General features: G+C 46.5%; 1 protein-coding gene across 1 annotated transcript; it reads right to left on the reverse strand.

Moving 5' to 3' along the window:
* Positions 1-275: 275 nt before the first annotated feature.
* ext2 (exostosin glycosyltransferase 2) lies at positions 276-23,230 on the reverse strand. Its single transcript, XM_049030840.1, has 15 exons — positions 23,058-23,230; positions 21,647-21,988; positions 21,101-21,324; positions 20,829-20,918; positions 18,599-18,712; positions 17,095-17,290; positions 16,042-16,181; positions 15,685-15,778; positions 11,033-11,164; positions 8,014-8,203; positions 4,687-4,853; positions 3,491-3,634; positions 3,061-3,189; positions 1,772-1,854; positions 276-780 (listed from the first exon to the last, which is right to left on the reverse strand). The coding sequence occupies exons 1-15, from the start codon at positions 23,061-23,063 to the stop codon at positions 642-644; spliced, it is 2,190 nt and encodes a 729-aa protein (XP_048886797.1). The 5' UTR covers positions 23,064-23,230; the 3' UTR covers positions 276-641.
* Between the last annotated feature and the right edge of the window lie 2,303 nt (positions 23,231-25,533).

The raw sequence follows: 25,533 nt of genomic DNA on the forward strand, positions 1-25,533 counted from the left end.
CACAACTCACCGCTCGCTAATTCCAGAACTATGTCTTTAAATATGCACTGACCGAAATACAGTAAATGACACAGAAGAAATCTCACCTCAACTTGACTCATACAGCCAATGACCTTAGTGCCCACCGAAGAGTTCATTAAATGTGAGATGATAATTGAACCCTTTGGACCTACTGCTGGAAAGAGCCATGTTCCAGAATCGATGCCAAGAAGCTCGAAACCTTCACCAAACTGCTAACCAATCTTCATGCTGGTCTTTGTTAGGATAATTCATCTTTGTTAGGATAATGCTGTTTTTCCACCTCACTCACGCACACTCACACACACTCACTCATTCATTCATTCATTGTTACCAGGTTTCATATGTGAACCCATGATGGAGCCTGATTCTTTAGTGTCTTTGGGAACCACTTAAGAGAAGGGCTACCTTGCGCCTCTAACCTCAATGTGCTTCCTCTGTGGAATCTAAGAACTGCACTGGGTAGACAAGTCATTTGCCTCCAAATAAAACAAAAAACAATTTGTTGGAATGGTTAAGAGGTGGGATCTGAAACAGAAACAGCCTGAAGGTAGGGTCTGATTGAGGGTGGGAACGAGATGCTGTGGCAGAGGACCAAGGGGCGAACATCCAGAGGTCTCTATTCAGAGGCTCCCGATGTTGGGAAAGCTCTTCAGCTTCTCAGGGAAGTCGTCCTTGTAGAGGACTGGGTCGGCCCGGTGCTCCACTACCTTGAGCGGCATGGTCCCAAACACAGAGGCAAACTTGTTGATGCACTCCGACCTGATGAAGAGAGGAGATGGGTCAGTGGGATGCCCTGAAATCCATTAGTATGTACATCACCACAACAAATAGAGACCATGAATGTTTGTTGTGACCTGGAGAAACATCTTACTGTCTCCATGTTGTTACTATTGCACTTAAATTCACCAGTAGACAGACCTACATTTGCTCCACATCTGACTGGCTGTAAACAAAGTCATGGAATCTTTTTGTGCCGGAGACATTGAATTTGTGTCTTCATTATGACTGAAAATAGTGATTTATGTAGTGGTGCTTCTGGTGCTTTCAGCAGGCATCTGATCATTAATGAGATGGGTGTCAGGTGACAGGAGTATCTGAGATGGAGGGAGAGAGGGTTCCTTCCCATTGGAGTATACAGAAGGTGGAGGAGGAGGTCAGAGGAGATCCTCTAGAATCCCTGGCATTCCCAAGGCTCTGTGTCTTCAGCGGGGAGGGAGGGGGGGCGTGGGAGGCCTGATGGGCAGCTGCAGCAGGGGTCCCCCCTCCCCCATCCATCTTGGCCCAACCCAAAGCCTCCACTCCCAAGGTCAAGCAGGCACGTAATGAATGTTCCAGGCCACGTGAAACAGCGATCGCTCATCCTGACAGAATCAGCTTTGTTTTTCAACGTGTTTTTTTGCCCTTTAAAAGAAGCTCAGTTTGTCCACTTGGTCACTTCCTCCCCTTTCTCTCCTACATACTGGTGGTCAAGCAGACTGGGAATGAGGCACTCATACTAAACATAAAGCTCCAGTCCAGTCTTCAGTCCACATCAGCAACTCATGTTCCTTGATGGCCCAGGGCTAACTGGTCAGGTCTGGAGAAGCCGGGCCACTCCAGACCTACAGCACTATAAACCTGTTAGTGCCATTCTTAAATAGCAGACAAAGCCTAAACTAACACAGGTTCGCTATGCCTTGAGCAGGCGGGACCCTTTGATCTGAAGGCTTTATGCGCCTGCGGCTGACCATGCTTGGTATGAAATCCCTACCTCTCCACCATGTGGGTCTGGTCCAAAGACAGCCCGTCGATAGCCGTACACTCAGGACACTTGAACTTCTTCCGGGGGGTGACCTGAGAACAGCCAGGCAGGAAACCTCTCAGTTTTTGCTCTGCAAAGCCCAATACCCACCCTTGAATAAAAGCCACAGGTACAGGCTCAGCAGCCCAAACAACCTCCTTTCATTCTAGAGAACAAGGACCAAACGCCTTTTATTTTTTGTTGCTTTATGTTTGTTTTTATTAACCATAGAAACTTACATGGCTTAAATATACAGGTTAAAACCTGCTGAAGTGCCCAACAGCAGATCTTTGACATATACTGGCAAATGGCTGCATGTTTAGCTACACATATTGCTGTTGTGCTACCTGCCACCATTCAGCATGGCTGATGCAGTAAGATCTTGTGAGCCCTGCCTGGACAGGCCTGCTTAGCCAGACACTGGCAGCTGTGGGGGCAGCGGTCCTTAGGCTGAGCAGTGGCTGGCGGGGGGGCGCCCTTGATGACAGGCCTTGTAACTCGGCTCCAACGGCAGCAGTTTCCATGCCCACGTGCCTCGCGCAAACAACCCATTCCGCCTTGCCCATAAAGATGATGAGTTACTGCTTCCTAAACCCCCCCCCCCCCCCCCCAGCCCATTACACGCGAGCAGGGAGCAGGACTGCCAAATTGGAAAAACAGGGCGGGCATGGGGCACAGGCTGGTCAACCACTAAGCAAGCTAGTTTAGCTCTGCTCTGCTGCGGAATGAGAGCTTGCATGAGGCCAATGGAATGCTGCATTCTTAAGAGGACAGACATCCTTTCATTGCACAAGAGGAATGAGTTTTTGGATGGCTGACATGTCCCATATAGTCCCACTGCCACAGAGCACATTACTCGATCACTCAAACATTCTTGCAGTGGCTTCCTGAATTGCCCCAATCAACAAGTATGCAAAATACACTCAGTGACAGGAAAATGAACCCCAGATGAACTGACTGGACTTCATTTACTATGAACTTACGAGCAAGAAATGTTTGGCTCTCTTACACAAGGTCTCTCCATCCATACAATTTCCATAAGCAGTGATTCAGTTCAGTCACAATGAGCATGGACCCAGTCCCTAAGAAGTCGAGGGAATGTTGCAGGGAATCCCCAAAAGGATGCCGGTACATATACCAGGGCATGTACTCGCAGTGAGAGACATGTCTGTGGATGTTGCGAGGAGGTATGAGGCCACAGCAGCAACCAAGCTCTCTCCTATAATATGAAAATGAAACATCTTACAGGCTGAACGTACCTTGATAGGGGCCTTGCCAGTGATGTTAGCCACAAGGAAATTCATAGCGATATCCTCACAATTCATATGGGCATCCACCCAGTTCTTGATGTCACCTGGCATCTTGTATGTGTACAGGTAGTTAAAATACTGGGCGAAGAGAGAAGAGAGGAGCTGTGTAAATCACTGCCTTCAGAAGAAGCATGGTCTATGACAACATGTAATTAACGTTTACATCACTAATGTACTAAACCAGCTGGAAGGAACAAACTGTCTTTGTCAGTCTGATTTTTTCAATTGTGTGGTCATAACAGAAAAATGCATGACGGAAAAGGTCTTTGGTAGATAACCTTCACCTAAGCCTTGGCTTTAACACCTCAGATTGAGTAAAAAGGTCAGGTGGTGTGACCACAGTTGGCCCAGATAGTATTGCCAAGGCATGCCTCCTTACCTTGTGGTAGAAGGCTGCTCCAGTGAGCACCATGGAAACTTCGTTGGTCCACTCAGACTCATACTTCCACTTGCCCATCTCGTGATCCCATAGGTGTAGTCGGCCAGGGTACCCCACCAGCCTGTCAGGAAACTCCCGCCACACCTGAGTGTGAAACAACGTGAGGGTGTAGAGGGCACTGCCAATCAAATAATTAAATGTGCCCTCATACTCATCAGTGGCTACGCATAGAATCCGAACAAGAGTTACACACTTGTCTTTGCATTGGTGCTCTAGAAAGGTCTGCCTGGTGCCGGCAAATCAATGCACATAAGTGTCAAGGTGAGGTGAGGCTTTGCTCATTTAATCTGCATTTAACTTTCCTGCAGAACGTCATGGGATTTACAATGTGAATTATAGGGGGCCTGGTACATGCAAGTCAGCTGTTTGACAGGCAATGACTAATTAGCAAAATATGCATAAACAGAATGATAGGAAGAAAATAATTAATAGCTGATGATACATATCTCAAAAATAATAGAAGAATAGAAACACAGTATGTAGGAGAGAAATGAATGAGTTTGTCCTGAGTGTTCCACCATATTAATGTTATTGGTTTCTTTACTCAACACTTAGACCAATTGGACAGACCTGAAGTTTTCCCTGGATAAGAAATCTTGAGGTCTTAAGACCAACATCATGCTTTAGACCACGACGTCCACAAAGCTGACATGACCATGCCTCCCATTTCATGTCATTACCCCAAATTATCCTCAATTGCCTCAATGTCACAGAGGCAGCGGCTGGACAGCATTCTCCCCTAAATGCCTCCAGGCAAGCAGCAGTTAATCCCACAGTCATGGGCAGTGTCAGCCGGGCCTGTCATCGCCTCTCAGAAATAAGACGCAGAGCCTGGAGCAGACCGCTCCATGAGGCTCGCGAGGAAAGCAGAGAGGCCCTGGCTCAAGCCTTGCTTTTTGCACGCTGGGTTCACATTCTGAGTTCAAAGCGTATCTCTTTGGTGGAAACGGAAAAGTGACAGCTGAGAGCTGCTCGGTCTGCTTAAAGGCAAGGGAGGGAAAACTGAACTAAACAAGACAGTGCAGTCAAGTGAAAGCTTGGTTAAGGAATCGGGAAGTCTGCATTACCATTATGTTAGGACATTAAACCACAGAGCTGATTTGTATGCTTGGGATGAAGAGGAACATTGCGCTCACCTCATAACCAAACTGCAGTTCGTCCGAGGTCAGCATGATGATGTCATCATCAATGGCCAATACAGCCTCGGTCTCAATTTCGTCGTAGGGAAAGAAGCGGTTGCTCAGTTTGTTCTCCTTGGTCCGCACCACTTTGAGTGGGACAGCGATCTTTGGCCAAAGCGACTCTGGGGAGCAAGGGAGGGAGGGATCGTTAAAGAAAAAGACCAGCAACAAGAAGTCAGGGCCTCATGGTAGTCAGATCAGTCTAATAACGCATTTGAAAAGGTTGCAATCAACCATCGTCCGAACGCCTCCCAAGCCATGATGAGATGGCATTAGCTGCAGAAAAGGAGAAACAGCGCATTGGTTTGAACTGTGATATAAATTCTCAGTACAATGAAGTCAGATTGTTCCAATGTTTCTTTTTTCAGGGCAAGGAAAACAAAGTCTCTTTCTTGGGTTGCGCAACAGTTTGAGTCATTGAGAACAGAGGCAGAGCGTGTCGCTCTATGAACTCTTTCCTGGGACCAGACGTCCCATTTGATGGAGCCCGAGATACTCCAGACGGATCGGGCAGAGGAGCAATAATGCGACTTTTGTGTCTTTCCAGTTCAGCCCATTTTCCCCAAAGGCAGACGATCAGAAAACCTCCAGCTCGCTCCTGATTGTGCATCTCAGGTTCGGCCCTGGCTTTCGTCCGTGCGGCTAGCGGAGCCTGTAGGTGACGGGGCCTCGGCTTGGCAGCACAAGGCCGATGAGCTTCCTGCATTTGAGCGCTGAGCTGCTCACGTGTCTGCGACTGTCTGCCCCAGTGAGAGGTAGCAGGCCTCGAGGCATACAGGAAAAAGAAACGCTCTTTATTCAGCTCACTTAATACAAGGGAAAACGGCACACCATCAAAAAAAAGTTAACAGCAGGGATTCCTGGTTTACGATTATAATAATTAACAAGGATTTGAGTGGCTCAATGGTACAGAATTAATAAATAAACCCCATAAGGCGAAAGTACCATGACTGATCAGCATAGTAACTCGAACCTGACCCAGAATTAGGCCCAGTTAAGTTTAATAGATCACACAGCACTAGCCAGGCTCAACTTACACCACTAATCAAAGGAATCAGTGTCCCATTAGGCCACTTCAAAGCCCCTCCCACGAATAATTACGTTGCTGAAATCTACAGTGAGGATGCACTGCATTTCCGTGCTCTGTAAACAAGGCCTGGGAGTGTCGGGCGACATCATTAGGGCTGGAAACAGGGAATATCAGCTTACTGTCGGCGTGCCTATGAGGTCATAAATAACGTGAAATGTAAATGAGAAAGGGCACCAGGAACAAAAAGGAGTGCCTGCTGGCCAGGTCTGCATATATCAAAATCAGCACCAAGGCTGCCCTAACCTGCAGATTTACTATTGCTCCTATTATATTAGCTCTTAGCTGGTCTATTTGCCCATAACTGTGAATGTGGCTAACGGCTAGCAGCTACACCCACTTAAGGTTTAGTGGCCCGATGAAGACAGGGCCTTTAGGGTACAAGCTCAGCTCCTTAATCAGGTTACCTTCTGCCCTAAGTGAATACATCTGAAAGAAAAAAATCTCAATACAGACCAAAACAGCACAGAGCTATGGGTCACATCATAATGTCAAGGGCCAATTAACAGAATCGGTGCCGTCTGACTTCAGATCTTGGTTTCTTAACCTTTCCAGCCACATGGCCTACCTATTTATCATCTACCTTGTCGGCATCCCGTGGGGGACAGGTAAATTTTGCTAAAAATATTATGTAAATTTTTCACGTTAGTCAACATATCACAATAATATTCAAGTTACTACTTGGAAAAACTCCATCTTTGCTTAAAATTCAGAACATGAAAAAACATACTGAATAGACTGCGGACTGAAATCATGCAAAAATAAACTTTTTTTTTCACAAGACTTAACGCTAGAAAACGCCGACAGTACGGGTTCTTGCTGGGTTTTTTCTCGGACTGCCTGACTGGCTTCCCATAGTTACATTTTTAACCAAAACATGACACTATTTGAAACTGGAAACCCTATTTGCTCATGACAGTAAGCACTTACATTCTCTGGGTTCTACTGGATGGCAATGTTTCAAGGGGTGAAATAAGCTTGCAGTACTTCCAAGTTTATGCCAGAGTTTACAGTACATAGGACCAGTCTGTTGTGTGTCAAACTTAAAACCGCAAAACTTACCGCCACACCATGAACATCTTTTTACCTTGTTTATCCACAATCTCTCATTCATTAAAAGATGATGTGGCTGCTGAGCTGTCCCTTTCTTCACCAACACAGTTTCCTGAGGGAGCACTCATCTTTTCCATGATACTCCCAAAACAGTAGCATGCTCAACCAACCTTGTTGTGCATTTGTTGGGTACAGGTAGTCTGTTCTTAAAAGACTACCATATGACTGGTTGGAAATTAATTTGTTTCTGAGCCATCATAGACTGATCTGTGCTATGAAGCAATGCTGCTTATCAACAGAATATTCCATCCATCCATCCATTTTCCAAACCGCTTATCCTACTGGGTCGCGGGGATCCGGAGCCTATCCCAGAAGCAATGGGCACGAGGCAGGGAACAACCCAGGATGGGGGGCCAGCCCATTGCAGGGCACACTCACACACCATTCACGCACACATGCACACCTACGGCCAATTTAGCAACTCCAATTAGCCTCAGCATGTTTTTGGACTGTGGGGGGAAACTGGAGTACCCGGAGGAAACCCCACGACGACATGGGGAGAACATGCAAACTCCACACACATGTGACCCAGGCGGAGACTTGAACCCGGGTCCCAGAGGTGTGAGGCAACAGTGCTAATCACTGCACCACCATGCCGCCCCCTCGACAGAATATTGAAGTTTCTAATTCTTCTTATAATTTCAACTTTATCAGTAATGACAATATGTTAAGTTGTTTATATCGCCCTGCTCAATCTCTTCAGAAAATTTTGTTGACCGGGGAAATTTCTTGGGTGGCAACTGGGTTTGCGTCCATGTGGTTGTCCATTAGCAAATCACGTTTTCCTGCTACAGTTCTGTGGCCCACTACAGGCTGTTAGCTATTGGCCTGCAGAGCAGTGGTTGTGAAACACTGTTTTGATGATCACCACAACACCCAACGCGCATAGGATATTTTAAAATAAGTAACCAGACAAAGCTAAGACACTAAAATCACTATGAATTAAACAGACTGTTGCCAGCAAACAGACCACATTCATGGCCCAAATCCAAAGACCCTGCATCTGCTTGGAGGCATGAAGGGTTAGGGTTAGGGTCGGATGTATTCAACTGAAGCTATGCTTAGAGAGCGTGGGCACTCACCTTCAGGTGGGCTCTTGTTCTGGTTGTTCCACACCACCAGCAGTTTGGCCAAGCTAGGCACCTTGGAGATCTCGGTGATGACGCGGAAGAGGCTCTCGACGCGGTCATAGGTCAGCACCACAGCGGTGAAGCCCGGAGAGCGAGGGGGGATCAGAGGCAGGAAGAGGGGGCTGTTTACGCTCGACCATTTCTACAATGGGTAGAGGAAAGAGTAGTCACAGTCCTATTTGAACCACACACCTTGCCGACCATCAAACCATCCCACTGTCTCAGCAACACATTTTCAAATGATTGAAGCATTTGACTACACTGCATATGCTACGGTTTTCAGGAAATAATGCTGGTAGATGCTTTTCTGTAGATCAACCAAGCTGCTCTCAAACTTAATGACCTTTGAATTAGCATGCGATGCTAACTTGTGAAGATTCGCATCTGTAGGCATATCAGGTTTAAAGAGAAAAGCTGTCCTCCATAACCACTCAGCACAATGTGACCTCAGCCTCTCTCTCCTGAAGACTCAGGCTCTGGTAAAGCCCCATTAATCCTAGAGAGGAGAGGCCTCCATGGGCAGATAAAAGCCAAGCTCTTCCCTTCTGCAATCGCTCAGCCACTGTCAGAATATCTGAATAACTGCTCTGGGACATGCCCTGTCCATAAAGCAGCACTGGGGGAGGAGACCTACTCAGGACCATCCACTTAACAGAGCTGACCACTGACCACTGGAGGATTCTCTCACAACCCAATCTGCACGTTGTAAATGCTAAGTACCACGCCATAAAACAACAGTGTTTTCCCCGGGGAAGCTGAGGGCCCTCGGGGGGGAGGGCATGCGCTTGCCACAGGGAGGGAGCCAGTGTGAGGTTAGCAGCAGCTGGGAGCACTGCGGCACCTTCATTACAGTTGACAAATAAAATACTTCCTTTAATTCAGCAACAGCAGAATGAGGCCATTGTGTAGGTCAAGCCAGCAGTTAACAGAAGCATGGACGTCTATTGTACAGGAACCCTTCAGGATGACAACTACACGTTCAGAGATATCGGGTACGTAGATGTCAGGGGAGATTCACAACAGCTAACATTCTACTTCATCATGTATTCTAAGTGGCGTTCTGTCATCAGAATCCCTAAAATCCCGTGCGTGTGACACTGACACAGTAAATACAGTATGGCCACGCCAGTGAAGTACACATGCACAAGCAGTTATATGCAAAAGTGTCCCATCACTGAGTAATACAGAAGAAGAGGATTCCTGGAAAATAAACAAAGGGACACTGAACTCCTGGATGCTTGATGCCCAGAGGCAATACGGAAAACACAGTCAAAGCCAAGCCATCATCTCTGTCACCATGACTCATATGGGAGAGTCAGCGCAAACAAACACTGCTAATGCGCAGTGACATGAGCCCAGCTCTGTGTGGCAGCATGACAAGTGAGCGGAAAGCTTGATGGGTTAATTGCATGGACGGTAGCATGGCCGAGATTGGCTTTGGCATTCTGGGTGCCCTGACGTCTCAAGTAGCATACACCCATTATGAAAGGGAGATGGCAGCCTCTTCTCTGATGATCATCTATGGGCAGTACCTTAACCCCATGGCCCCACACACGCTCAGAACACCCTTCCACACTCAGAGACCCAGAAGGTGCTAGCCGAGGAGATCCGAGGAGCCCTACAGCATGTGGCGCGCACATTGGGAGCCGGCGGCTCGCCTGGAGCCAGAGGCCCACCCTGAGGGTGACTCCCCGACTGATTTACAGTTTCGGCATCCTAGTCGCAGAGCCTAACTGTCTGCCTCCCCCGACGACTCAGCCGCAGAGATGCTGCGCAGTCTGCTGTCGCGTCTCTCTCTCTCTCTCTCTCACACACACACACACACACACACACACACACACACACACACACACACACACACACACACACACACACACACACACACACACACACACACACACAGCCACCCACAGAGCCACTGTACTACCCACAGAGCTGCATATTTGCAGTATTTCCAAGAAAACACTCAGCAAAGTGGCCATAGAGGCTAAAGAAATCAGCACCTTGGTCAGAATCGTGGTAAATAGTTATGAGCTGAAGCATTTAACTAAAGTGACTTTGGTCTCTACTAGGGTGTATCCATCATGTACCATTTTATACATCATTGTTGGACTGGAATGCACAATAAAACGAACCAATACATTTACTGACATGAGCAGAACCTAAATTCATAAGTAGATATTCAACATAAAAGAAATATGCGAATTGTGGCTGCGAGTTGGTTACAAGTAAAGCTGGATTAGTAAATCAAGATCGTCAGTTTAGAAACATTTTGGTTCCTCAATAAACTACACCAACACCGGAGTGAAAGTAGCTAAGATAAAGATCGTCTGTCACCTATTAACGTGAATTCGGATATGCTGCTGGAAACACATCCAACGTGCTAACTAATTTGATGCGACATAATGCGAGTGTGTGTATGACCGGAGCAAGGCGGGAACAGCCTCTGTGAGTTAGTCTCCTGTGACATTTACTGTGGCCAGGAAATTCAGACCAGACTGAAAAATGATTATGGCAGTGCTAGTTATCGCTACAGGTAAGCTACCATATTGGGTAGTAGAGAACACAGGATTTTGTTCATTTTTATTGTTATGATTTCATATTTTTAACTTGAATTTCATTTTGCATATTTATTTTTATAATGTACAAATAAGCATCTCAGCTATTGTTATTCATATGTGTCGACAGACGAATTGCTTTTGGTTTACAGATGTTCCTAATTGTGTTTGCTTGCAATTTTAATAAATAAATTCAAAACAAATTCTGTTTCCCCAGTTGGACCGAAACTTCACTGAACCGTGAAGCCAAAACCGAGGCTTGTACCGAATTTTGTGTACAGTTAAATCCTCTGTCAGAACTACCACTAACAGTTTCCCAAAGTATATCCAATAGAGCTGGAATTCAAAGGTACAGTGTTTCCTGTGCATTATACAGTAACTCGGACACCATGGAGCACAATACCATTACTCACCACTACGGGTGGGTTGTTCCACTGCTCGTAGGTGTGTGCTGCATAGGGGTAGATACGGTCGTTAATGATCTGTAGCGTCGTGAGGCCGATGGCCTTCATAGAGCGGAAATAAGCCTCCCAGAACCAGTGAGCCTGAGGATGGGGAGAAAAATCAGTACCACAGATTCACGAGGTTAGCAGTACTGGAGGGGGGTGGAGACAGCATAGTCTAACAGACATACACCGACAAGAGTATCAAGGCAACAGCAACACATTGGCCACAGCAGGGGTTATGGTGCACTGCCAATCACTGCCTATTTAGCTCCTGTGGGAACCAATAAAGTCATCAATGGGAAGGTTCACTCATTGCATCACTACTTTGGAGTCATACTGATATCTAGACAGAAATCTGCTCTCCAAGAAAGCCATCCGAGGTCCACTCTGAAAGCACATTTAGCAGCCAGGGCAGGTTCTTCAGAATCTCAACATCTTGTAGACGTTCGTGACCATGAATGTCAGCCTGACGTTCATTTATGGCTCTCAGATAGAGAAGTAAACACCATGCTGGTTGAACAGAGGATCACAAGGGTAATGCAACCTGGCGCTGAGACATCGAGGTCCGTCACACACCTGTGGTCTTAAAAGAGCCGTGAAACAGGCTGCAGGTAAAGCCGACAGCCACTGGCGGACTTTGATCAGACCGGAGGCAGTGAATCAACGTTAAAGGATGGAAAAGGGATTCTGAGTGCACCCCGGGAAAAGCGGCAGGACACACAAAGGAAGACCGGCCACACTTTAATACGAAAGGCATGTTGAATGGGCTGCTGAGATCTGACGAAAGTCCGGCTCAGTGCTGTGAAATGAAGCTGGCCCTGAGGAGCAGATTTCCGGGGTGCGTGGCGTCATCCACCCATGTGCGTGTGGACCGGTGCAGGAGGCCTGCTCCAAAAAAGCCCCCACTCCACTGCCTCCACGCCATGTGGAGCCCGAGGGCTCATGGGAAGCTGACCAGACTAAACTTTTGAACCTGGGCATCAGTTTCCCATGCAAACAGGAAGACGCGAGCTAGGTCCTAAACAGGAGACAGACTGAGTGTGACGGGGATGGAAAAACACTGTGGAAACCCCCCAAACTAGCAGGGCACTGATGCCTACCAGCACAGTAATACACGTTACCTATTATAATTGATACTTTATTGATCCCCTGTAGGGAAATTATCTTTACGCCTCCCTCAACTTGCTCTTTGTGGAGTAAGTTGACCGCGAAGGGCTGCCACCCGTAGCGGCGCCCAGGGAGCTGGGGGTTAAGGGTCTTGCTCAAGGACCCGCAGACGTGCTGAGGCTGGGTTCGAACCTGCGACCTTCTGATTACAAGGACACAGGCTTAGCCCACTGAGCCACACGCTGCCCCCGATACTACGACATCAGAGGGAAAAAAGCACTTACACACCCCCCCCAATACGCATTCTCTCCCTAGCAGGAAACTGGCACCTCGCCAGTCCTTCAAGCCCTTGAATTTGGGCCAGAAATGTTCACTTATAGATGAAAGACAGATGAGCTCTACAACCACCAGGTTCTAAAGTAAAATTATTTCAGTGCAGGCAAAGGACCTCTGGAGGGCGCCGCTCAGTGGTTGACAGACAGGCTGGCCTGCACATGGTACCAGGCTTAAGGTGAGATCTGCTCCCACAAAGAGACTGTTTCTTTTTTTGGCCCAGAGAGTATCCCAAAGGCGCTCTGCGAGGGTCACATGGCCTGCGACACGCACCCAGAAGCACGCCATGGAGCAGGGCTAGACCTGCAGACAAGCCCCGGGACACAGGTCTGCGGGAAGAACGTGTCCACCAATCGACTCCCCCTCAAACACACACGTTTGCTCTCATGCTTCGGCATCTTTTAAGCTAAACTCTCCTGCCAGCTTGTCCTTTTGTCATGTTATTACTATAGCTGTTTATTCGTTTGGCAGATGCGTTAATCCAGAACAATGTGCAAGCCAACGCGAATTTTCCATGCTGAACTTTCTGGCGTTCCATTCCCTGGGCTTACTCATCCCACTGTTTTTCTGGAAGCTTCTTTTTACCCCAGGGCACTGCTATAGATAAATAAATCAAATTCACTTTCCTTATTTGACACGAGACAGACAGTCACGCAGTACCTACACACAGATGGTGGGAGTTATTTGCATCCACGTCAATGCTAATTTAGTCATTGTACTTGAAAATTCCATGTTAATAGTCTGTTTATTTACCAAAGTGGCAGTAGATGATTATTTAGCCCTTGAACTCGAATCCCAGCCTAATCTTTTACACCTCATTACATTCAGTTCTCTGTTACACCTTGGGGCGCCAGTCCAGGCTAACAGGTTATTATTAACAGCGGTGTAATCTGGTGCTAATAGCTCATCAAACGCAGATAACCATTAACATCACATGACGCAGCTCACAGCGAAATGCTCTACCAGAGACGTATGGAAACAGATCAGCACCCTCCCCCCCCCACATGGCAACAGCGGCTGGGCCCCACCCACTCCCAGAACCATGCAAGTTACACAAGTTCTCACTCCCCATACTGTTCCTTAGGGGTCTGCTGCCTAGCCCCCTGCTTCCCCTTAACACCCCCCCCCCCCCACACACACACACACACACACACACACACACACACACACACACACACACACACACCCACACACACACACACACACACACACACACACACACACACACACACAGCCGGGCATGTTACACCTTGGAAAAACACGGGACTAAAAACAGCTCGTTTTGATGTCGAGGGGGGAGACGGAGTGCCTTTTAAAAGACTTTTCCAGTCCCAGTGGGGGATCAGCTGCCCATTAATCAGGGAGTGATGAAAGTTGCCTCCCCAGCGAGGAGTGAGGCCTGGCCTGCTTGCCCTGTGTGAGGAAGGTGCCTTGGGAGACAGCAGCAGGGATGCACAGACAGCCCCTATTTCCTTAAAGTGAGAGGAAGGATCCCATGGGATTAAACCTGGAAATGTGGGAATACAAAGAGTCAAAAATCACTGGGTATTACTCTACTCATTTTATACAGCTCAGTCGGTCCCAAAACATGTGATACACATGTCAAGCAGTCTCCATATCATTAATGTGAATAAAACTCAGTACTGATACTCAAAAAGGACCCTTGTAATTACACGGTATTCATTTATATAACATGTCAGTTTCATTTCACAGCCAGGTCACTGGGCCAGGTTACACAGGGGGTGTAATATTATGACAGATGAGATGAACAAGAGCTCTCAATCTGAATGCAGTAACTCACACCTCCAGTGGCTCACTGAGCCATCAAAGCACAGTCTTGATAAATCAGGCTTCCGCGATGCATGGCGATCGCCATGGTAACATGGTATTTACACTTCCTCACATTGGTCTCCTGGGTGAGGCCGACGTCTACGCCTGGCGGCCACCAAGTGCCAGACACTCAGCGATAATCTCCCTCATTGATGGGGGCGCCGACCCGAAACGGGAAGATCTTGGGCTGGAGCACGGCTACCAGCCTGCCAAGACGTGTGAATGCAGACAACCGCAGGCTTTCATGTAGGGGCAACAGGTATGTCTAGTTACAGCAGTGCCATCACCAGCTACCCATTGTTGGGGGGGGGGGCATGAGGAGTATTCATTACCACTAATTATTCATAAATGTATATAATAATGTGTACAATTCCAAATTAGAAACAGAACAATCATTTTGCTGTCAAGCTGTTAGCAAATCAACTTTTGGGGAAAAGTTTGCTGCATATTTTAATGAATATCAAAACCTGGCCGACAAACAGAATATAAACTATCACCCAGCTTCAGTTCACGTTTAGCGTTTGAATACAATGATAAAATGGCAAGACTACAAAAACAGAGCAGTATGTGAAGCTACACCCAACAACTTCTTGCACTACGGTGGGAAGACCACGGTTTGAGCGCCCTCTATTGTAGAAAACAGTGCAGTCCCCCCGCCATGAACTCTTCCCAACTGCACAGCATCCTTTGACAATCCCACTCCTCATTCAGAGAGGATGCGGATATTCTCTGCGCTGGGGCACACCATGGATGGGATGCCAGGCTGTCACAGGGTACACACACACTCACACACAGAGACACACACACCGACAGCAATTCTAAGGTGTGATGTATTCTAACTGGGCTGAGGGAGGAAAACACTGGGAAACAGGGGAAAATCTCCAAGCGTACAGTGGTCTGTACTACGAAGAGGGGTTACTGGTTTATTGGGGCAACTTGTCGGATTTAAGGTAGTCTGGACAAAATGTAAGTGAACGAATATGGAGTCCATTTAAACTGTGGTTCCTTAACTCTGACAAGTTACCCCGACAACCCGATAACCCCATTTCATAGTACAGGCCACAGGACAGAGGTGGTATTCCAATCTACATTGTAGGAGTTAAGGTGACTCCTAGCGTAAACCAGTCATTAAAACCTCCTGGGACAGGATTAAAAATGGCGGGAGCGGGTTGGAAGGGCGTCTGCAGTACTTGTCCGAGGGCTCGCTGATGCTTAATGGGACTTGCAGTGTCTCATGAATCCCAGACAAGGTGGGTTTGTTTGATTATTTTTATCACTGAGGTGCCTGAGGACCACCAAGCAGCTAACGGCCCCATGAGGTCCTCCAAGAGGCTCCTTCAAATACCCACCTGTCTCTGCATCTCTTCCACCTGTCTGTGAGGGATGCTCTTCAGGATGGTGTACATCTCCGGAAGTTTTTCTTCTGGAATGACCACAGACGCCCTGTGGGAGATGAATAAAAACACAGACACAGACACAGACACAGACACAGACAGACAGACAGAGACAGAGAGAGACAGACAGAGAGAGACAGACAGAGAGAGACAGACAGAGAGAGACAGACAGAGAGAGACAGACAGACAGACAGACAGACAGACAGACAGACAGACAGACAGAATGTAAGGTAGAAGGTAGCTTTCTGTCGTGGCCTGGTGCTCCGGCTCGCTCTGCCCCATTTCTACATCCCTGACCCTCAGACCGCTCACCGCTTCCAGTCCAGAACCTCGGAGAAGGGCAAAATGTAGGAGTCGGCCAGGATGACGGGGACACAGCCAGCCTGCAGCACGTCACTGAGGGCAGTCTGTCCGAGGCGCGCCCCCCGCAGCACCACGCAGAAAGAGGATTCCTATGCATAGAGGCAGACATCACGGGGGAACAGGGCACATGCCCAGGTAATGCATACATACACACCACACTGAGAGATATTATCACTATGCAAATTACAACATCGAGGTGAGTCCGACTATATCTAGTCGGAATTTCACAACCTCGCGCACCAGCTCAGGCTCCTTCCCCATCAGAGAGGTGATATTCCATGTCCCTAGAGCTAGCTTCTGTAGCCGAGGATCGGACCGCCAAGGTCCCTGCCTTTTGCCGCCGCCCAGATCACATTGCACCCGACCCCTATGGCCCCTCCCATGTGTGGTGAGCCCATTGGAAGGGGACCCAAAAATTGTTAGGAGTCTACAAGGAGTTAAAAACATAGCTTACAACACTGAACTGAAAGCCACAAGGTTAATCTTTCTGATATACTGATCTATGTGTAGCCCAGGCCTACTTTCCTGACAGGGGAGATGGGCACTGCTCAGTCACTGTCCCAAACTCGGTTACTAGCCTGATATCATCAATTAATGATAATATCATCAAATTACACAAACCTAATAGAGACAGACGTCTCCATGGAGGTCTGTGTGTAGCACGTCCTGCATAGGCTGATCTGGGACAGGGAAAGGTCAGAGTTCAAAGGTAAACCCTCACACTCCCAGAGCAGTCAGCTTCACGGGGTGTTAATCACAAAAATGTCCCACAGGTAGTGGGCTGGTGATAAGCACGTTTCCTGTCTAGACGCCACGGCGTCGGGCCAGACGCAAGGGTGACAGCTCCCCCTAAAACACATTTAGAAGCTGAATACATATTAAACACAGTATCAGCAAGCATAAATGAAAGGCCTGTAATTCCACAAGATGCGAGCACTGTTGAGCCCAGGTTGCCTGAGGACCCCGGCCTGCCCACGCCCCACCCTCGGCTCACCCACCCACCTGCAGGATCTGGGGATAGTCGAACACTTGGCTGCGGTAGCAGCGCTTGCGGGCGAAGACGTCATCCTGGGAGAGGTTGCTGCACTTGTCCAGCAGGAGCACGGCTTCTCCGTTCTCCTCCTTCAGCCTCTCCAGCTCGGCACGGTACTCGCGGTGCACGGCCATCTGCGCCGACAGGATGAAGTAACGCCGGGGCCTGCGGACCAGCAACAGGATCAGGATGGAGGCGGGACAGACCAACACAGAGAGGAGGTGGGAACAGGAGCGCCAAAAATAAAGCAGCCAGGGGACAAAATATGAATGCTATCAATATCCACTAACAATAATAATGTACATCAGACATGCACATTTGGGGGGAGCTTAAAAAGCCAGAAAAATAAACTGGTGATTTTCAGTGGTTTTCGCCCCCTAGAAATCTCTCCTTATCTACAAATATTATAAAAAAGTTAGTTTCTTAGTCTTATATTTAGAGGTAGCTCAATGGCTTCGAAGATAAACAAAAGTAGCGAATGATTTAAAAATTCCAAAAGTGCAAAGTATTTCAAGATTACAGCTGTGTGTCTGATAGTTTGTTCACAGTGTTCATGAGTGATGATGTAGAAAGAAACCAAGAGCCATATGCATAGATGGCAGCTCACTACCAGTTAATTCAGTCACAGTACAGCCAAGGAGATAGGCTTCTGTTTCAGATCTAGATGCTGCTGCCATATCTCATTAAGACTTAACATTAACAACAACGACAAAACTATAATAGAGTAAATAACAGTGTTTTTTGTTACTGTAGCTAATCAACCGTATGCACTGTCCAGCATTCACAGCAGCATTTATACCACTCGTCAGGTGATGTCAGCACAGTCGAAACATGTCTGGGTGTGACTAGAAATTAATAATGTCAGAAGTAATCAGCACCCACTGCCCAGCCAAGGCAACATCAAACTTTCAGGCAGGACAGGCGTGCACAGAGGAATGCACTGCATGACTCAGCTGATGATGTCACACTATATAGTATATCAAGATTAAGCTTACTAAACAATAAATGTCTCATTTTCTCAGTCTTAAACCATTACTGATGTCAGCAAAATTCTGTCTATGACAGGTGAATGATATACGATGGAGTTATGTGGTCACATTGTTCAGCAGGTTACAAAACACTGCAGTGTAAATATTACACTGGCCCATTACGAGCCTGTATGTGAAACCTTCAAGAGCTGATGTCTGCAAAATATCAATGCAAATGAGCAGCTAGTAACAAGTTGATAAGGTCCACCCTAATGCACACCCCAATTGTGCGGAGCTACTGAGCGACACAAATCACTACCTGGCTCATGCCAGTGGGAATCGATGATGTTTACAACAGGAAATGGACTAAACCAAGAGGTGATGGGAGATTAATTGTACTCACAATCGTCTTAAAACTGAAGTTCTCCCATCATCGCGACAAGTACATCACCACCGATAAAGGGAAACTCAGGGCAGTTAAAGCTATCTATGCTTGAGGCCTCACCCTCCCTGCCTCTCTGGCAGATCCACCTCCGATAGGGGGCTGTAGACGGGAATGCTGACGTCATAGCCTTGCCGGTAGGTCCATGTAGAGAATCCACCGCCGGCAAGTAGGGCCCTGGAAGAGTCAAACAGTCCCGTGTCACTGCTTCACATTCGACGAGCGCGTAAAAGCATCAGCAGCCATTACAGAAAAAGCCTGATAATACAGAGAAAGTACAGCATCGGTGCACGGTCTGATTAACAGGAACAGCTGCCCCTTTCCCACCACTTACACACTCCATGCTGTCATCTTCACCGGCTGCTGTTCGATTAAGACAAAAGTATGTAGTGCTTTCCATAGAAAGTGGACATATTCATATTGAATTACCGTTGTTTTCATTACGCTGTGCACATTTGGGGATTATGTCATGTAGGGGTCGAAAGTTAACATAAGTGGGTGGGGTGAGTGATGTCATTATTGCAAGTGACCAACGGTACAGCCAGTCATTAAGTTTCTGTATGCTAAAATGGGCATGCACCCACACGATGTGAATGATATACCCATGTGTCCTGCACATCTGCCGGCACAAGCACATGTGCATGCACATATAGGGGGCGCTTTCCCACTGTCTGTGGTTCCACGTTCCTGGGCTGTGTTGACTGGGAACTTTTGTATCTCTCGGCCACTATTGTGTGTCACTTTGAACTGGGACCTTTATGCTAAGTAAGCATGGGGACGCAAAAGGCTTGTAGGAATAAACTACATACATAATTTCATACAAAGCCATAGCGCCACACCAAAACAATGGAAGATCAACATTTTCTTAGTTATTTGTCATTTACTGGGGGAAATCGATCACGCGGCCCTGAAATACAGCTTCAAAATGGGACGCAGCCTTGTATTTTATCTATATGACCCATGACAAGTTTAAAATTCATTAGTTTTTAATGTTATAACGTTGTAATATTATCCCGCTAATAAGCGCTGGCAAGTCTTGCCACCAGGGCCGGCAATATTAAAAGAATATAAGTTGTCGATTGAATTTTCCATTGTAGAAATATGGAAACATAAGCAAAAAGGTTTTCATTACTGTATTAAATGTAAGTGAGGTACAAATTCCATTTGCTCAGTTTTGCTCCGCTACTCCCCTCTCTTTTCCCCACATTTCCATGTAACTTCCAAGTTAGCACTAGTGCTTGGGGTCAACCATTCAGCAAGTTTATTACCTCCCCTGGGGTTTAGGGTACAACGAAGAATACACAGTCCAGGGAAGGGACAGAACTCTGAGAAACTACAATCAGGCCAAGTTCCTGCAGAAAGAACGTGACAGAAGTTTGTTGGGGAGCAGGCAGCTTTGTGGGTTGGGACTCAGAAGTTTGCTGGTTCAAATCCCGTGGTTGGCAGAGTGATCTCACCACTAGGCCCTTAGGTAAGTTAACCCATAACCCAAATAGCTCCAGGGACTGACTGACCCAACTGTCTCCTCTACAGCAGGTTCAGGAGGTGGCCTCCTGGGATAGGAGCTCCCATATACATGCTGAGCAGTCACTGGCTGCTTTTCCTTCACTCTCTGGTGAAACTCCTCCAAAACCATTTCAATTGTGTTTCGGTCAGGTGGCCAAGTCATGTGAAGCAACACTATCAGTCTGCTTTGCAGGCAGCTTTTAACCTTTTGACTGGTACAGTACATAGTGCATTTCTGAGGTTAGGCAGTGAGAACACAGATATCCTGGCTAATAACTATATTGTTCAGTACAGCAAATACAAATATATGAAAAGTCTTGTTTACTAATAAACTAGATCAAAAGCACCATCATGCTTAGCAAAGTTTTCTGACTAGAAATATGTATCACTTCCTTTTTCTATATTTTGCCAACAATCCTGTAGTGCTATTGTTCGGCAACTGGAGGGCTGCAGGTTTGAGCCCTGGTTTCCTGGTGACCCCATCGAAGTGTCGTTGAGCAGGACACTGAACCCCAAATTGCTCCCGGTCTGCAGGTTGGCACCTTGCATGACAGCCTCTGCCACCAGTGTATGAATGGGTGTGTGAATGGGTGAATGTGAGGCATGAAATGTAAAGCGCTTTGAGTAGGAGTAGAAAAGCGCTATATAAAGTGCAGTCCATTTACACTCTGAGGAATCATGAACATATTACCAAGTTTCCCTGGCTTTCTTTAAGATGTCAATATATCCCTCCCCCTTCTTTGCCCTGCAGCTGTGTGACACCAGCAGGTCCAGTGGCGGTCAGTACCGGTCTCTGGGCACGTCCAAAGCAGTGTTGTAGTCAGGGGGGCCCCCAGGCAGCATGTTAAACAGCAGGTGGTTCATTCCTCTATCCCACCTGGGAAATACACCCACATGCTCAGTGTGATTAACAGCATTACTGACTCTCATCACATGCAGTGACATAAATGCCAGAGAAATCAAGTATGACTATAAAAGCCAGGTTTGGCATATCATCTATAACCAGTGCTGTCCCTCTCACACAGGCTGGACTAGGAACCCCATTCACTCTGGGCTCACCGGGGCAGCATGGCCAGGGCCTGGGCGGTCTCACGGATACGAAGCGAGTTCTGGTTCAGCACGTCGATGGAGGGGATGAGCAGGCAGGCGCGGCTCACGTCGTCCGTGTAGAAGTCGCTGTCGGAAATGGCACTCAGCAGGTCATTGTACTCACGCGTGAGCCCAATGCTGCTAATGGGGCCTCCCACCTCGTCCACATAGTGCTGGAAGGGGTAGATGTACACCTGCAGGCAGACGGCAGAGCCACTCTCAGAAACTGCCTGTAACTTTTTGCAGGTTATATTTTTGCATGGGCAGCTAAGAAATTGGGTTCATTAAAGTAGTGTTTCCCAATATAGCCCATGGGGACCTGCAGAGAGTCCATGTTTTTGTTCCCTCCCAGCTCCTGAAGCAAAAATGTGGACTATTTGTGGGTCACCTAGGACTGAGCTGGGAAGCACTACAACAGAGAAACATGACTGACTGGCTGTTAAAACAATAAGTTAAAACAACAGCAATTTAGTAACGGTTTCTGAAGGTGCCTGAATATGCACTGCAGGCCGTCACCTTGATGCGGTTCTTGGGGTTATAGCCGCAGCGGTAGACGTCGAAGCAGGTGTGCATGCGACAGCTGAGGTCGCCCCTCTCCGGGATGGAGCTGGCCACGGGCAGGCGCACCAGTGGTGCATCACGCAAGCTGCGCCGGTCCACGCTCCAGTCCGCTGTGGACTCGATGGAGTGCGGCCAGAACTGGAACATGCCAGTGGCGATGAGGCCCAGGAGCACCACCGAGAAGAGGGTGATGTAGTAGATGCGGTGTTTGGTCTTCATGCGCGGGATGAGAGCCGGACCCCGGGAGCTGTACTTCACAGACGCGCACATGCTGAATCCGACAATGCGGCTCAGCCACTTTGGGCACCAGTGGGAAATAATAATATAAAATAAATTAATTAAATTAAAATTAATAAAAAGCATGACAGGTAGCAATGATCTAACTAATATTCAACGCAGATGTGAGCAAGTATTAAATATCAAATCCGATGGGGAAATATTTAATTTTAAGTCTTAATGATGCTGTCATGCACCAAAACACACCCAAGTAACGCGCCTTGAGGTGACGATGTTGCGAAAGGGCAATATGAAAAAAACTGAACTGAATATATACCTTTCTCAGCATGACGTCTACTTAAGTACAGTGCTTTCTATATAACAAAATTACATTTTATATATCATTGGGTCCTGGTGTTACTGTTCTTTATAAGGGCTAAAAGGGCAGCATCAATATGATTATAAATATAATTAGTTTGTCATCAGACTAGTAACTAGAACAATCGCTATAATAAAATTGAATTACTTATTATCCAAATATGCGAGTATTCAATCAATCATTATCAAGGTACTTAACTGATACTCAGTTTCCATTCCCAGTAAAATAACAATCTAACCATAATTCGCGCGAACAGCCCAAAAGAAGCATGTACAACCAATGAACTATATAATCTTACAAAATATGACGAACACAAACAAAAATCAATGAAAATACAAATGTGCGACGCAACAGAGCTGACAGTAGGACCCTGTTTAGACCACCTTCTGAGAGTCCCACAGCTTAAGTCTTAATATAAATTCGGGAGCACTTAATACTATTCAGTAGCTTGCTGGGGATACTGGTAAGTATTCGCTTCGTCTGTTGCACAGTTTATATTCGTTACGCGTGACCAGACCATCGTTTATATTATTTCGACTTTTTGGAAGATTATTTTTTCATAAACAACAAACCAGCATGGCAGGTTAACTTGACAGCTGCTCAGCTACGGAATCAAACAAATGGGGAAAAAAACAGTCTGCTTCTTTTATTATTATGTTCAATAATACGAACAGGGGTGTTTTATTTTAAGTGAAACAGCTCGGAAACTCTTTAGACACCCAGCCTTATCCATGATGCTTTAGTTACAAAATATAATCTGCTCAAACTGACCTTCATAGACGCCCAACCGCTTCGGAACGTAACGCCGGGCAGTTATTTCATATTTTATTTAATTATTTAGCCGCACAACTGTCATATTCAGAAATGAACTTTTAATGAGAATAATGCCTTGTTTCTGTATCCAGACGTCGTTGAAGGAGCAAATCACGGAGTTACGTAATAGGGACGCGGACGTACGTCTACCATAGACATCACAAATCGGACCCAGGAGTTTTAGAGCAGCGCCACCTGACGTTGCGGTGTATACTTGCATATCTACATGCCAATCCAGCGGCTTACCACACAGATTCAGAAACTCCAGTTCTTTAAACTAAAACTGGATCTTGCATCACGCTTTAATAGGCGAGAAAGTATAACTGACGGTTAACTTTGGGAATTGCCGGTAAAGTATTTCATATTGTGCCTCACTTCCAACAGAATGAATTCAGTTTACAGAGTCCACCTTGGCTGGAAACATCTGCAATTCCCCCAGGACAAGTCAGTATCTGTGGCCATGGAAAAGGGGATCTAGTCTGAGCTTCTTTGCATGCTGCTATGTCAGTGACCGGGAGAGGCACGAGGAAAATTAAATGAGGTTCCTGGAATTTAAATACTACCACAGGTACAAAGACACTAGGTACAGCCAAGGGCCCCTGAAGGGGCTGAACTTTATTGCAAAACATGAGGAGGTAACACTCAACCAAAAAGGGGACTATATGGAGGTGATGGTCCATTCAGGATCATCATCTTCCTTTGGCCTCATGAGATAAGAGACAGCTAACAAACAAGGCTTCACTCCTCATACAGACCCCTATTAGTTCATTTGCAGTTTCAAATCCTGCATAAAGCAAACTGAAGGTTTGTATCAGGGTGAGTTTGAAGCCGAGGTTTTCCCGCACATGTGGAAGGCATTTTTATTGCAGGAGTTCTCTGTCATGATGTGTATTGACTGGATCATGGCAAGAGTAGCATTTGCAGGGTCATTTAGGAATTATAAACTGGTTCAGGTTGAGTGTCGCCAATTCCACTTCTAATAAGCCACTTTGAGCTTAATCTTTTGTGTTTGCTGCTAATAAATATTGTCATTCACCCAATGTTTTTGGCCTGTTTCGACAAGAATAGAACTTAAAAATAAAATAAAAAGATTGTTGAGATTGTGTTGTGTAATAATAGTCTGAGATGCCGTCATCTCCAAAAAGAAGATATTCACATATATGGCAACAACTTTTTATGGTATAAACTAATAAGAGGAAACATAAGTGGTAACTGTAATGCTGATATGCTATTCATATACCTTTGCTGTTAGCACAATTATCTTTATTGGTATAGCATCCCTATTTGTTACTTGGACACTGGGGTTTGAGGCCCTGATGGGAAGAGGCAGAGTGTTTACTCTTGTACCTGGACATTTATTGAAAGCTCAGCCTAGATGAACTTAATTCTAGCTGACTCCTTGACAGTGCATATGTTTATAATATGTAGTTTGTCTTGCCTTGATTTGTTTGCCACTTTGGTGAAATATATAACAGGCATAAATAAAAATAACACAAGCTTAACATCAATTTACTTTTCACGTATTTCTTCTGCCTGTGTCCGTTACAAGCACATCCGTCCACTTTCTTAACAGAAAACAAGATATTTGGAGACTTACCAACTGAAATATAATTTTATTATGAAATAAACTAAATAAATAAAACAGAACTGAACTAAACCTTAACAAATTAAGGTTTGGAAATTGTATAAAAGTACTGAATTGTCATTACAGAGTCTTCTGTAATAACACTGGTTTGAAGAACTGTTGTGTACTACCCTGTGTTGCACCATGTGCTGCTCAGAGCTTTTTTGACCAGCAGGTGACTCCAGTGAGCTTTCAAAGCTTAGAGAAATGAATCGCTTATCAACACAACTGGCTGGAAAGCTTCACCCGGTCATCACTAGACTATGCCAAAAAGGGTCCTGCACTGCAGGGCGATCTTCCTCCTGTGGCCCCATCAAATAGAAAGCAGCGCCCCCTGCAGGTCCATCATCCTCCCTTTTCTACCTGCAAACTCCACACATGCATGTCAGCCTACCCCTCTGTCTCCTCCTTTCGCTTCTTCCCAGCTTGGCCGAGAAGTCTGCCCCATCTCCTGACTCGGGTCCGAGTCACTTACCAGCCGAGTCCCCTTAGCACTTCCAGAGGCGAGCGGTGAGGAAACCACGGGTACCGCTGTCCTGCGTGCTGCTGATTGCCTACCAGCACTGCCAGCACTTCTCCAGGACCAGAGGGTGCCGATGTGACACAGTATCCTTTAAATACATATATAAGTATAATATTCAAATATCTTTAATTCTATCTGCATATTACTCAAGAAAAGTAATTTCTGATATATAATGTCTTATGTGATGTATCCCTGGTGTATATGAGTGTTGTTGCACCGAGACGTATAGAATCTGAACAGCACCAAGCTGGCTGTGTGAGTTGAATATGGGCTGTGAGCTTTCCAAG

The sequence above is a fragment of the Brienomyrus brachyistius genome, chromosome 11 (genome assembly GCF_023856365.1).
Source record: "Brienomyrus brachyistius isolate T26 chromosome 11, BBRACH_0.4, whole genome shotgun sequence".
NCBI lineage: Eukaryota > Metazoa > Chordata > Actinopteri > Osteoglossiformes > Mormyridae > Brienomyrus > Brienomyrus brachyistius.